Source organism: Chelmon rostratus, chromosome 17 (assembly GCF_017976325.1).
Source record: "Chelmon rostratus isolate fCheRos1 chromosome 17, fCheRos1.pri, whole genome shotgun sequence".
In the NCBI taxonomy this organism is placed as follows: domain Eukaryota; kingdom Metazoa; phylum Chordata; class Actinopteri; order Chaetodontiformes; family Chaetodontidae; genus Chelmon; species Chelmon rostratus.
The window spans coordinates 23,781,489-23,796,030 of record NC_055674.1 but is presented as its reverse complement, the minus strand read 5'-3'; the positions used below and the strand labels follow the sequence as shown (position 1 = coordinate 23,796,030).

Below are 14,542 nucleotides of genomic sequence, written 5' to 3'. Positions count from 1 at the left end.
ATGAATCATTGACAATTTTGACATTTGGTGAGACTTTGCTCCTATAAAGCCAACCCTGAGCACAAAATTTCATAATAAAAATGGCTCATTGCCATAAAAACTGCCGAGCATGTTCATGTTCCTCAGAGAATGACGCCAGCTACACGTTTCAAACAAATTCAGACAGGGGAAACAAAAGACTGGGAAAGTTGTGGAATGCTCCAAAAAGTCAGGTGAGGTCTGATGTTTGGTTAATTTTTAATGTCCTCTAATGGGCTTTCCTCTAAAACCACCCTCAGAGCACACTTTAAACTCTAAAAAAGTCATTTCTGGAAATTCCCCTAACCTAGTAGTAATTTAAACCCAAACTGTGAGGGAGTTTTCTATCTAGATGTTCTGGCATTTAATGTGGAGGACTTCTTGAAAAATAATTCATGAATTGTTAGTTAAGACAAAAATTAAACACTTATCTTAACGTAAAATTATGACTCAGAAAGTCACAATTTTCGCTTTTTGATTCGCAATTATTAAGGTCAAAAACCTCACTTGATTTTACTTCATACATGCTTTGTATGTTGTACATGTTTTTTTTTTTGGTTTTCCCTGTGGAAATGAGCTACCATATGAAGAATAGCAAAATTAGTGTGTTGTTAGTTCATTCCAACACCTTTTATTGTGAATTGTAATAAACATTGCAGCCCCAACCACCAGTGAGGTTTTATGATGAGCGTCAATGAGCCTCAATCAGCTGAACAGCTGAAAGGAGCTATAGAGCACTGACTTCCGCAAAATCATTATGAATTTGGTATTCAGAATTTCTAGAGACTTTTTTTTGACATGAATTTGACATTGCTATGAACACGTCTCTTAACCATCTTCTGTTGTTTCATATGTTTGTACAGTTACGGACGAGTATATGCTGCCGACCCTTACAACCACACACTCACTCCAGCAGCCACATACAGCGTTGGTGCCATGGTAAGAATATCATGCCTGCCACACATCTCTGCTCTCATTCCTGGTCCTCCTCACGTCACGCGTCATCCCATTTCTCTTATGCAATGTGTCTGAAATCACACCTTTTTTTTTAACCTCCAAAAATATGTCTCCAAAACACATGTTGTAATTGAGCTCTTGTTTTGCAGTGCATGTTACTTGTTTGCATCTAAATAGTTTAGAGCCATACATGGTTCACAGGCTTTAGTGGAGTGAGGATAATGGCTAACTCTAACTTCTTGGCAATGGCAACATAATCCTGATGAGTTATTATGCCAACTGAGCTGTTTAGTGGCCATATCTATATTAAAACATTCAAAAGCACAAAAAGATATATGATAACACGAAAGGTTGTTGTATCAAACTGCAGGGCCAACCAGCATATCTTTAGAGCTAAGTGAATCTCTTGCCTTAATGTAGTACTATCGGATGCTTCACCTTGGTTTTGCAGGCCAAACCAACCAAAGCGTCTGCCTCTGTATCTGTATTCAGAGAGAAGACCGGAAGTGGGCATGGTTTATACTGGAAGTCACGTTAAATCAGGCAAATAATTTATTTTCGAATCTAATATGCATTGGCAATGCAATTCTTGTGCCTTCAAAGCAATCAAATGAAATTGATTTAATACTGACATATAATCAATTATGAAATGTATGTCCACTTTCTCATACTATAATTTTCATCTCTCTCGCTCTCTTTTTTAAAATTTTGTTTTTAACCAAGCTAAGTTTTATGAACTGTCTGAACCCCTGCTGATGATGCGCTCAAGTTTCTTGATGCCCTGATGTCCAAACCAACAATACATTTTATTGTAGGCTATAGTCAGATTTTGAAGGTTGTGCATAGCACTGATTATCAATTAGAAATATAAAACAGCCTTAATCTGAATAGCCTCACTACAAATAACCAGAAAAATGGACAAAACCTAATTAAACACAAATCTCCAACAATAAATAAAACAAGCTGTGGAAAACATGGTGGGTGCAACAAGCAATATAAGGCTACAGAAATGAAATAACTGCCCCTTTAACAGCAGAATAAAACATCAACAAAGCAGACAACACGGAGCTCTATAAACATTATAAAGTCTGCAGTGGCTGCAGCCACAAACACACACACAGCTGCACAGTTTTTACACACCACGTAGCACACACACAATGCTACATTGCTAGGAAACGCAGTGGCTACACTCGAATGTCACCCTGTGAGCGTTGTGCACTGCACAATCCTCAACAATCTGCTCTTGGTATAACATCTTTGCTTGATTAGGATTCGGGTGCATCCCTAATAGGCCCTGTAGGCCTGTAAACTGAGCTGCCCCTTCACAACAGAGGTGTGGTACAACGCCTGCAGTAGTTGTTTTCTATTTTATCCCACTTTGTGAACTAGACTCCCAACATACTTAAACTGCTTCACTTGAGTCTGCACTGGACCCCACAATCAACACCACACTACAATCTAGATCCATTCTGTCCCTGAAAATCACAAACAGAATCAATGACAAGGCACAACCCTGGTAGAGCCAGGAACAGGCGTGTTTTTTCTTGGAGAATGTGGACACTTTAGTAGAACAAAGCCTAGATAGCATGTAACAATGGCCCTGGCACCTGATAATCTGCAGAACCCCCTCCCCCAAGACACTCAGGGGCACATGATCTTCTTCAAGACTACAAAGCACAAGTAGACTGGACTAGGCAAACTCCACCAGCAGTATCCTGGTCCACTGTTCCACAACCAGGATGAAACCTGCAGTGGTCCTTCTGAAACAAAGATCTGACGATTGGCCAGAGTCTGTTTTCCAGCACCCTGGCATAAGCTTTCCCAAAGAGGCTGAGAGGGGTGTTCTCACAGATGATATATGTGATATATGATATATATATGATATATTTGTTTATTTATAGGTATTTATAGGTATTTGTTATATATGCGCTTGTGTAAATATGTACATTATGTTTATGGGTGTGCAGGCATATACACTATATATATATATATGCATATGACAGCTAAAGACAGTGTTGAAGTCAATGGTTGTCTATAACTGAGTGATGGAAAAGGGGTAGGATTAAATAATCTTATGCTTCTTCCTGCTCCTGTTTGGACATGTTAAGATAGTATTGTTTTGTCGGTTACATGTTCAAAATAAAGCCTTCATTCATTCAGTCACTTTTTCTGAAAAGAAATCACCCGTTTGCCCCTTGGCCTGTGCCCAGGAAGATGGTTTAGTTAATCCATCCTTTAGGGCAGGGTTCGACAGCATCCCAGATGTCCTTCTTCTTGATAGTGTGTGTAGAAAGAAAGTGTCTCTGTAATGTGATCTGACATGTTGAACATGACATTGTGTAAATTCGGATGGATTTTGATTGGCTGTCTGTGTTTTTGCCGTTCATCAAATCACTCTGAAATTGATTCCAACAATATCACGTGCCACCGTCGTTGTGGCTATAGTTGCTGTGGACTTCACCATCCACTTGCGTAAGAACATAAAACAACATATTTATAGTTATTATAGTACAAAGTACATCATTCATGGGGTGGACGGCTCTTAAGAGAGCAGATCTTTGTCTTTGTTGCGACACATAGCGTACACGTGGTGATACCTTGTTCTGTGTTTTGGTACATCTGTCCAGCACATTGTTCACCACCCAGACAGAGCAAGACATGAGGAGCTCATGTCTCTCTACAGCTGTTCTGATCTGTCTACTAAAGGAGTGAAAGAAATATGCACCCTCTATTTCCTGACAGATGTTTTATTTTTACGTTTAGTATAAAATGCTCTGGTCTTTGACTAATGGAAAAACAAAGTCTGTGTCAAGGCCCCCTCCCCTATCCCCAGTGGAAATTATGCCTTGCTGTTAAGATGCACTTGAACAAACTAACCCTCAAACAATAGAGACAAGGTCCCCTCCTGTTTTCACCACTTTGGTTTACTTTACAGTTGAACACAAAAAGCTTGACTTTATCACATGCAGGACTGTAGGCTCCATAATGACCAGCATTCATTTTGATAGCAATTTTTAAGCTTGTTTAATGTGCATGAAATCATCAACATTATAGAAAGAATTGAAAAGAATTAGCAATTAACATTTGGGCTTTTCACAGCCCTCTCTGACAAAGGCAGAGAAGACTTGAGACATGACTGTGACTGTGAACATGCAGCCTATGTATACAGATGTGTCCAAATGACTCAACCTTTTAATTAGTCTATTGGTTCATACCCTGGAAACAGTTGTAATGTTAGCTACATATTACATTTCGCCAGCTGCATTCCGAACCCTCCACACATGCTTCATCTCCTCCACACCGCCCCTCTCTCCTCTTCTTTAGTCGCTGTGCGTGAGCTTTTCCAAGTGCTGACATCTCCTCACTTAAACTTAATTGAATTTGTCTGTGCTGCTAACGGCAGTCCAAATGACACATTAATCCAGTCTGTAAAAGGTGATGAATGTCTTCATGCCTTGGCAGCCCAATCCATGTTAGTTATTATATTTCTAATTTGGTGGATACCACCTCACCCTGCACTCCCTGGTAATGAAATAATTAGTCATTTTGATAATTAAATCCCTCATGGTGCCACCGCCGCAGGGAGGAGGTGAGGGAGGAAAGAAGTGGGTAAGGAATCCGGGCGGACTGGAGGGAAAGATGGTCAGAACTTAGTGGTTAACAACGCGCTCCAAACCGAACAGACATCTAAAGAAAATTACTGGCATCAAATGAAGTTTAAAGTGTCAGTCAATACACCAATCAGTGCCACACCCACCATTTTAAACACTCGTTATTCCTTCTGCTATAATGTGTCACTAAATAAAACCAAGTTTTATTTAAACTGACCTTATAGTTCAGGCATGACATCATAGTACATGGCTACATCACAAACACTTATCAACACACATGGGGGAATATGCCACAAATTGAGTTTCTATTAAAGCCCTTTACTAATACTAAGTGATTTTCTGGGCTATCATTAGGCCCTGCAGTGGGTCAATTTCATTGTCCCTTGCTCCTCGTTTGACCCGGAAATCATTTCCTTCCACCATCATGAAGGACGTTCCAGTTCCCTTATTTCTGCTCTCAGGAGCGAGGAGTGAGAAGCATCAATGACAGCGGCCTTTGTTCTGATTCACCACCTAGTTAAAATAGTGGATCGGTGTCAGCTGACACAGGTCAGGTTGACACAAGGACCATAAACCACTTTTTTCACAAATCAGACAGATGTTTTTCTTCATGAGCTATCAGGGAGAGGAGGACACATTTTAATTCTCCATCGTCGTTTCCATTCAGTCACACGAGGCTGAAAATCACTGTGTCGGTTGAAGCATAGTTTGATGTGACACATGTATGCATGGAATTTCCACTTACTCTCAAACATTTGGGATATCTTGTCCTGCACCTCTCCTCATGTCTTCAGTAAGCAAGTCTACAGAGTTTGTTGAGTTGGGCCCTCGACACAGAGAAGCCTCAACAGTGTGTTCCAGGGTGCCAGACCACCCACCTCTTTACCTGTACCCTCACTCTGTATTCCAAAGCAAGTAAACGCTGTCTGTAAGGCACACGCTACCTGTGCCAGAGAGAGACCTCTCCTGCCCAGTGTTGGAAGCACCCTAACCGTCAAATGAAGAAGACATAGTCAACATCACCATGCCGAGAGCAGTCAAATTGTGGCTCATTTTGTAGAGAATTAAAGTTGATGAAACGTTTTTGAGAGGAGGAAACACGTATCACTGAAAATGTTTGGCCAGTTAAACTTTTCGGCTTGATCAAAAGCTTGGTGAAAATATTGATAAATGCCGTTTGATGTGGACACACACAGATGAAACGGTTTTCAGCTGTGAATTTCACAGGAACAAAGCACACTTCATAACATATTTAAAATGACTCTTACTCAAAGCTGCAACTGCCCCAATCTCCATCACCTCCTCCCAGTGAAAACCAGCATGATCCACCCAAAAGATTCAGCCTGTCCTGGTTCACATTCTGCTTAGCATCACCTTTTGACTTGATTTCTTTGATTCATCTTTTCCTCCACTTGTTCATGGTTGTATTAACTGGGTTTCTTTCACGTAGCTGTTGGCATGCACCCCCGGCATGAAGCGTCTCGCTGTGCTTGCTGCATGACGATTGCTCCGGTCTTTGGTCTTTTCATCCCCCATGGGTTTGCACTGGAATAACGGTAATGTAATGATGAAACTTTAGTTGTAGTTTGTGCAGGACTGAGGGGGCCTAACGAGGTGTGTGTGTGTGTGTGTGTGTGTGTGTGTGTGCGTGCGTGCGTGCATGCATGTGTGTGTTTTTGTATGTTTATGTTGGTGTTTCAATGGATATATGTGTGTTTGTGCATTTTCTTGTGGTTGGCTATGCCTGTGTGTGTGTGTGTGTGTGTGTGTGTGGCGTTGTGTTTGTCCATGCATGTATGTGTGTGTTTCAGAATGCATTCGCCCCGCTGACAGATGCCAAAACTCGGAGCCATGCCGACGACGTGGGGCTAGTGCTGTCCTCGCTCCAAGCTAGTATATACCGGGGAGGCTACAGCCGCTTCGCACCCTATTAGCAACACCTCCAACATATACTCCACCTTCCAATAGGAGAGAAACAAAGTGTGTGTGCAACCGAGTGTGTGAGCGAATGAGAATGACAGAGAGAACGAGTAATCGAGGAGAGATGTTACTGAGGCCTGGGTATTGCAATACATGCAGTTTGTGCATCATTTCAGCATCTCCTAAGAGAGAAGTAAAAAAAAAAAAGAATAAGAATAAAATGACAGCTGATATTTTTCATCTTATACCTCAGATATTTTGTGCTGTGTATTTTGATATTGTGGATTTTTAATTTCTAAAGATTTAAACATAGATTATCAGCTGTAGAGATTTTTTTTTCCATGGTACTAATAGAGAGCTGGTAGAGAAATGATTAGGATACAAAGGAAATATTTATTGGATTCAAATTGTTAGGGCTTGTATAGATCTCAACCCTGTAAGATAGGTCATAGCCACACTTTCGGGTTTTTATGTTTTGTAAGAGTGTTAAAGTGACTATGCTAGTCAAGTGTTGTTGTTTTACTTCTCTCAGCTTCCTTTGGTACTTCCTCTGTCAGTTTAGCAATGATATATTTTTTTTCATTGGTTTGGAAGGAAGTAAAGAAGCTTTGGAAAAAATGCATACAGACAAAACCTTCCCCTGTGTGGCAGGGTGGGTATGTTTGAGAAGCAGGGCAGCCATGATTTCTATTTTTTCAAGTCCATCATCTTGAGATCACATTTTTTTATTTTTTTTATCTTCCTTTAGAACAACCTCTTTACTTGTGACTGTAACTTTACTATCACATGCTCTTAATTATTCTGCCAAACAAAGACAACAATAGTCCAATTTCATAGAGTACAACATGAGGTTTACATTGTTTTTGACTTTTTATCTCATAATTACTTAATCTGATTGGTTTTACAAGTAGAAGCATTACCCACCAAACAACAGCGCCCATGACATCGATTTTGGGCCAAATCAGATTATTCTATCATGTATGTTGTTTCAGCTAAAAACAGAAAATTGAAAATTCAGCTATGGTTGGTCTCATTTAGTATAGGGTTAGGCCAAAATATAGCCTTACTAAATGAATATTCATATTTTGACTTGTTACTAACTCATATTGTGTGTACATAATGCCCAAGCTAACATTTTTCTCGTGATGTTCTGCATATTCTACATGTTTAGGCAGCTTACGGGCTGATTGATGCCCACTGTGAGCCACAGGCACTCCATCCATTCAATATTTCCTCCTCAGTTTGCGAAACAAAGTTGCTGAGAGCTGCCAACTATAGCAATGATTGCTATGGGCATCTGTGTAGTATGTTAAAACTTGCAGACACATACATTGTGGTTGCTGCTGTATAACAGCGCAAACTGCAGGAACTGACGTGATTACGTTTCCCTGTGACTGAACCAGATGTGATTACATGGCTGATCGCTGATCATAGCATCTGCTGTTGTGAGTTTTGTGTAAACTCATGATCATAGACTTTTACTACATTGCACCAAAACATAGCCCAAAGTACACCGTCTTCACTGACCAGGCAGGCATGATAACCTACAGAGCCAGCTCCGACAGCGTGGTTGCATTGATTAAACAGTAAATACTCATAATTACAATCATTGTAAACATCTTGTAATCATGAGATACTGAGTCATAATAGTTATTCTTTTTTTTTTCCTTTTGTGAATGGAACGCATTTTCATAATAGCAAGATTCTACGTTGTCATCTCTTTCAGAGGTTATGTTGAAATGGCGAGGTAATTAAGTCACGATCTCTAATTTAAACAACGCGACTACAAAATTAGCAATCACAGCTGCTCCCGGCTTCCATAGATAATAGGGATGTAGCTTAGCTTTGTTTTTAAAAGAATGGTGTGAGTCAGCACATTATTCAGGCTGTAGATCTATGAATTAAATAATGTGGTTATATCTTACATGACTTCAAGCCAAAGGTTCTGGTGGACATATCTGGCGTGTTTATGTGTATAGTCAAATTCTACATAGATATGAATTATGAGATAAGAAAAAAAAAAAAAAAGGATTGCCATGGCAAAACTGTTCAGCCATTTAATTGCTTAGTCCACATGCTGTGATATGAAAAAGAATTAGGGCCACATGAATTTAAAAAAATATATTTAATAAGTTAAATTAGATTATTTGCAGAATTCTAAGGAAAAAGTCGGGATCCTGGAGAAGAAAGTCAAACCATATTCACAGAATTCTGACTCAGAATTCGAAGATTAAATGCTTTGTGGCATTAATCCTCTTCAGTGCTGAGTTGTCTTTTGTGGCACTAATCCTCTTCCGTACTGAGTAGTGTTGGCCATCCAGACGTGGATGTTTTTTTATATAAACTTCCAATATATTCATTGGTATAACGGATGATTTTTATATTACAGGAGAGATTTAAAAAATATATAGCAGTGGCCAGTGCCACTGTGCCTATTTTATCTTTTTGTTCATTTTATTTTGCCTCATTTTGTTTTCTTTCATAACTAAAATTGAAGGGGGTCAAAGTATAACAATCCAACAATGTATTATATTTGAACTGTGCAGTGAAGATGTTCTCTTATATGAAATACACAATGGTATAATGTTTTAGATTTAGATGAGTAGATCAGTTGTTAGGGAGAGCTATCTCATTTTCTATCAAATCATTCAGATTTTTATTAACTCTTTACAGATAATGTAATCACAATGTAGACACTCATCAATTTTATTTGTCAAGTGCTGTTTTGCACATGCAACTTGTAATTTTCACATAAACCTGAGACATATCAGTGCTGTAGTTGTAATTTTTCTTAGCTTTTTTTCATCCGTTCTATCATTTCTGATTCTTTCTCTTTCCTCTCATGTCATTCTTACTGTGACATCCTTTCTGTTATTTTCTAGAACTCAACCTTTACTCTTTGAGAATTAACTGTTTGAATATTATAATACTAAATGAATATGAGAAATAAATGATTTGTGAACAGGCTAACCTATGATGTAAATAGAAGTTAATAGAATAAATCTGTAGTGTGTTTTAAAAGCACTACACGGGCAACAGGAGCTCTGCTACGGCTGCATTGCAAGCCAGCCTACGGTCCCCTTCCTGTGCCACATTCTGTTTACAACTATTCTCAATTAGTGGTGTTGTTAAATATCTCCCTTTTTGTATTTATAAAAAATTAGATAGGAAAAACTCTCAGATGCAACACATCATAAAAAAGGGCGCAGTGAGAGCCTCAGGGCCACTTGGCCCCGCTGGTTCAAACCTGTGTGCTGCGTGTGACAACCATAGATCACTACTTGGACGACTCATAGTCCTCACTATGCTGAATGTCTGACTCCGCAACTACTTTATACAAGCTCTGCTTCCAGTAGGTGTTGTGGTTCAAAACAAGGCTTCCTACCCAGTCATTGTATGTGCATGTACTATGGTTCTTCCACTAATCAATAACCATCAATAAAGTTTTGTTTTCTCAAGATGTTCTTGTCCGTTTCCTCTTTTAAATGTTTTGGAGTGATGAGAACCTCAAAGATGATTCACAATTAGAGTTTTCTAATTAGCCAAACCTCAAAACCCTTGCAAACCCCAGCACTGTGCTGTGTCAAAATCAAAAACGTGTTAGTTTGTCTTCTGACTTCCTGTCTGTGGTTCTCAGCTACAAGCCCAAAACCCAACTGAAATGAAAATCTGTGGAGAGATCATGATTATATAGTTTCATTTTCAAAGGATAAACACACAGTTTGTTAGCATCAGTTCATTGTTAGTTTGGATCTTTTCATGGAAATTGACAGTAAGGAATATAGAACGTCAGAAGGGTCATCCTTTTATTTATATATATATAAACGCTAACCCTTTGAGGAGTTGAACTGGGAGCATGTTCATCTTAAGAGTGGGGGTCCAGATGGTTTATAAAAGGGTTCACCACTATGATACACTGGAGGCTCATCTCGTCTCAAACCAACAATCACAGCTGACATTTTCATATTTCATCATTTCACCTCAACCTGCTACACCTTTCAGAGCTCTTTTTTTTAATGCTTAAAGTCCTCTCCAATATGGACATTTTTGTGACAATATTAAGAAATGCACTGATTGATTTTTGGTGTGACATGCAGTTTCATTACAATTTCATTGTGAAACACTTTGTTCATGTTAAATGTTTTCACTTTTTTGAACATTAGAGAGAGCGTTTGTTGGTTTAAATGTGTTTTCTATATAAATGCAGCTGCATGTAGCTGTCCTTTTTCCTATATTTATGGAGCAAATGCTTTCCCAACCTGCAGCGCACCATCAGACGAAACGAAGGAGGGACATCATTATTCATCATTTCTCCTTGTTGGAAGTGAAGTACTTTGGGATCAAGTGAAATATGCATGTCATCCTGCTTTCTAATTGAAGCGAAGAGAAGAATTACTCTCCAACTCAATTTGATTGGTGTAATTAGGAAAATTCTGCCAAGGGGTTAGGCAGAAAGATAAGCAATATAAATCTTTAAATTTGATGAAGGGTTCACATTACAGAAGGTAATTATGTCTCGCTAGCATAGAAACAGGTGATCAATAATTAATGCATAGCAGGTCACATGTGTTGGAGATATAATTCAGACTACTTATTAATTCTGCAATTCAGGATAAAAATGTTGAGAGAAAGAGAGGTTTTTTTTTTTCTTGAAGTCCTCCTCTGATAACAGAGACACTGAGATGAGGGATTTAACTTTATTATAGTTTCTCATACATTCACACATTACACACAGTATATTACATCAACCCTATAATGACTGTGTGTTTGTGTGTGTGTGTTTGTATGTGTGTGTAACAATATAATAAATAAATAAAGGTTTGTGTAATCGAGATGTGACCTCAAGTTTTTTTGTCGCTGCCTGTTTCAACATTTTCAACACATTCAAAATGTTTTCAGTGGACAACTTTATATTTATATCACTGAATTAACCAAACGATATTTTTTAATTTAGTCAAAATCTTCTTTGAAAGTTGTGCGACCTCTCTTTCTGTCTGCTTTCTCCACCAATCATCAGGATAAAATGAGTAAGAGGTCAGCGGTTACGTTTTTTGACCTGTAGCCGAGCTCACAGTGACCTGGCAGGATAGAGCGGAGCGAGGCCAGAATCTGCTTCCACACAGTGCACAAACTGTCATCGAGCAAATGCCATACATACCTTATTACCTTGGGTTCATCTTCATACATTACGGGGGTGGAACAGTGACTTCACATTTTGGCAGAGAGTAAAATTTGGCATTGAAAAAGGGAGCCTAGTCATTGTAACACTGAAAAAATTGTATTGGCACTGAAACAAGTACTGGCATTGAAGAATATTCCACTGAAAAATCAAATAGGAGTGCTGTTTTCTCAGTAGGCTGCAGATATATAAATTACACCCTTTGCCCCTTCACTCAAACCTCTCCTCTCCAAGCCAAAACGATGACAGACAGTTGAAACGGAAAAACAGTGAAAAAAAATAGAATTGAAAATATACATGAAGAAAAAAAAATTGAAGATTGTCACTGAAAAATACATCAGAATCCATTTTTTAATGTTGTGTTTTAATTTTCAGTGCCAGTACTTGTTTCAGCATTTAGAGCCAGTGCTCCGATAGATCCTTATTGTTGGCACTGCTCACATGAGCAGGTTGTGATATTCAGTGTTATAGCCCCATCCAGTGGTAAAACAGGTTTCTAACACTAACACTAACCCTTTACTTCCAACATTTCAGTCATCTTAAGTGTTATGTAAAACATTGACGATGCATTAAATCTCTGAAACTGTAAAGTCTTGTCTTGCCTTGTTTTAACTAAGTCAAGTCATATATTGCATAAAATCATTCTTGGTCTGAGATTTTTTTTCTGAAGTGATGCATGCCTTCATTGTGTCTGTGCAGAAACTGTCTTTAGTTGGTTTTTGTGCACCATCTTCTGGACGTAGAACTACATCACATGAGAAGTAATATGGGTATCTGTGACTTGTAATGTGACCATAGACCATCGAGATTTTGATGTTAAATATCAGCTAGATCATTTCAAAGAGTCACCGACAGATAGGACCACAAAAGGAAAGCAGTTTTTTCAATAGAATTTCTCTACAGATAAAGGTAGAAATTGTCTTTAAATTAATAATAAGGCGTGGATGTCACTGGGTGAAACCACAAAATAAAAGTTCAGAATAAACATCATACTGAAATGTTTGTTATTCCTACTGACACTGAAAATTTGATATCATATTTTGTATGTGAAGCTGACATTGTAAATGGACTCTATTTGTACAGCACTTTTCTAGTCTTCTGACCACTCAGAGCACTTCCACACAATGGAAAGTGGCCATCTGCTCACTAAAGCATTAACACATTCACAGGGTTCAGTATCTTGCCCAAGGATTGTTCATCATGCAGGATGCCAAGATCGGTGGACAACCGCTCTACCTCCTGAGCCGCAGTCGCAAGACAAGACTGACCTGAATCTGTTGCTACAGTAAAGATGATGGAGTATCCAACATGAAGAGTTACTCTTGTAGGGAGCATATATCTACTTAGTAAATGTCCTAGCAAATTTCATGCCCATCAGATTTCACTGTTTCCAGGGCTTATCATTCAAAAAAATCGGGATAAATCATCCTCTGGAAACAAAAATATCCAAAGCTTACTCCATTGAAATCCTGCCTGAATTTGGCCAAACCTTTCCATTGACCTACGCTTTCAGGAAAGTTTTCTCCTAATTGTGGCACTGCAGGATGAGTCAAGTGAGTTCATCCTCTGTGACCACGAATACCTAAAGCAAATGTCATGATAATATTCCTAAAATAGTTTTCACGATATTATTCTGGAATATTTGACAAGCTAACAAACAGATGTTGAAAAAAGGGGCAAAAGACATGGCAGTAATAATTTTCTACGTGTACTGTCCCTTTTCTGGCAGCAAGCGATTCTGATTGTATTAAAAGAGTCTAAACCGGACACGAAATATCCAGCACACACCACATAGAGTATGGTTGAAAGTTAGCTTAGCTTAGCTTTTACTGACAAGAAAATGTACCTTCCTCAGATCCCAGACAAGTACAAGTGTAAAAGTATTTATTTATTTTGTAACCAACACAACAACTCCAAACTCACTACACACTTACACCACGCATGGACACACGCACTTTATCACACACACATCCATATGCTGGACTCCATCACACACACATCTAAATGCTGGACTTTATCACACACACACATCCACATGCTGGACCCAAGTGTGGACAAACCAGCCACTGCACACTGTTATTTTGCACAACTGCACTACTGTATACATATTTAACTGCTTGAATGTTGATCCTGTATTACAGATGTTTATCCTGTATAGCCAGATGTTCAGATGTTTATCCTGGATAGCAAAATGTTAAGATGTTTATCCTGGATAGCTTAGTATGAAAGAACTACTTTCATCACTTGAAAGTAGTTCTTGCCATTACTTGAAAGTAGTTCTTGTTTTTATTTTGCATGACCTTGTGTGTCCACCTTCCGAGCTGTCTGTTCCGATCTATCTATCTATCTATCTATCTATCTATCTATCTATCTATCTATCTATCTATCTATCTATCTATTTTAATGCTGGACGATTTGTTGTTGTCGTTTGAAACCTGTTAACATCCAATGAGTGAATGCAACTTTCACACAGGAGCTCTCTTTGTCCGAGTCTAACCCAACCTAGTGTTTTAGTTGCCTAACATTAACCACATGTTAACTCTTTTCCATAACTAAGACCTTTGCGACCCTTACCTACCCAGTATCCCTTTAGTCTGGTGATAGGATTTCACAGATCTACATAGTCAAAGCATTGTGAGCAGCAGCTGCCAGGACACATTTTTACACCCGATGCCTCTTAAACCAAGTGGTCATCTAATGGATTCCTATTGGTCACTGTAATTTGGTTGCACCTAACCACCAAGCTGTGGAAATTATTTGCTTTCTGGGCCATTGCATGTATTGCCTTTTCTTAGAAGAGATTTAACTAGCTGTTCTCAGACTCCTATCTTTGAAAACATATCACTTCGTGGTTCAT

The 14,542-nt window shown here is 38.8% G+C and overlaps 1 protein-coding gene across 2 annotated transcripts in view; it reads left to right on the top strand.

The window, feature by feature from the left end:
• Window positions 1–10,861, top strand: part of rbfox1 (RNA binding fox-1 homolog 1) — a 77,698-nt gene extending 66,837 nt beyond the window's left edge. The window contains exons 11-12 of one of the 2 annotated variants that reach the window (XM_041956313.1): window positions 882–957; window positions 10,772–10,861. In XM_041956313.1, coding sequence (XP_041812247.1) covers window positions 882–957; window positions 10,772–10,834 — 139 coding nt within the window. In that variant the 3' untranslated portion in view covers window positions 10,835–10,861. Of the gene's footprint in view, window positions 1–881; window positions 958–6,397; window positions 6,568–10,771 lie in introns of those variants that run through there. The other variant, XM_041956312.1, reaches the window with a different exon arrangement.
• The last annotated feature ends 3,681 nt before the right edge of the window (window positions 10,862–14,542 follow it).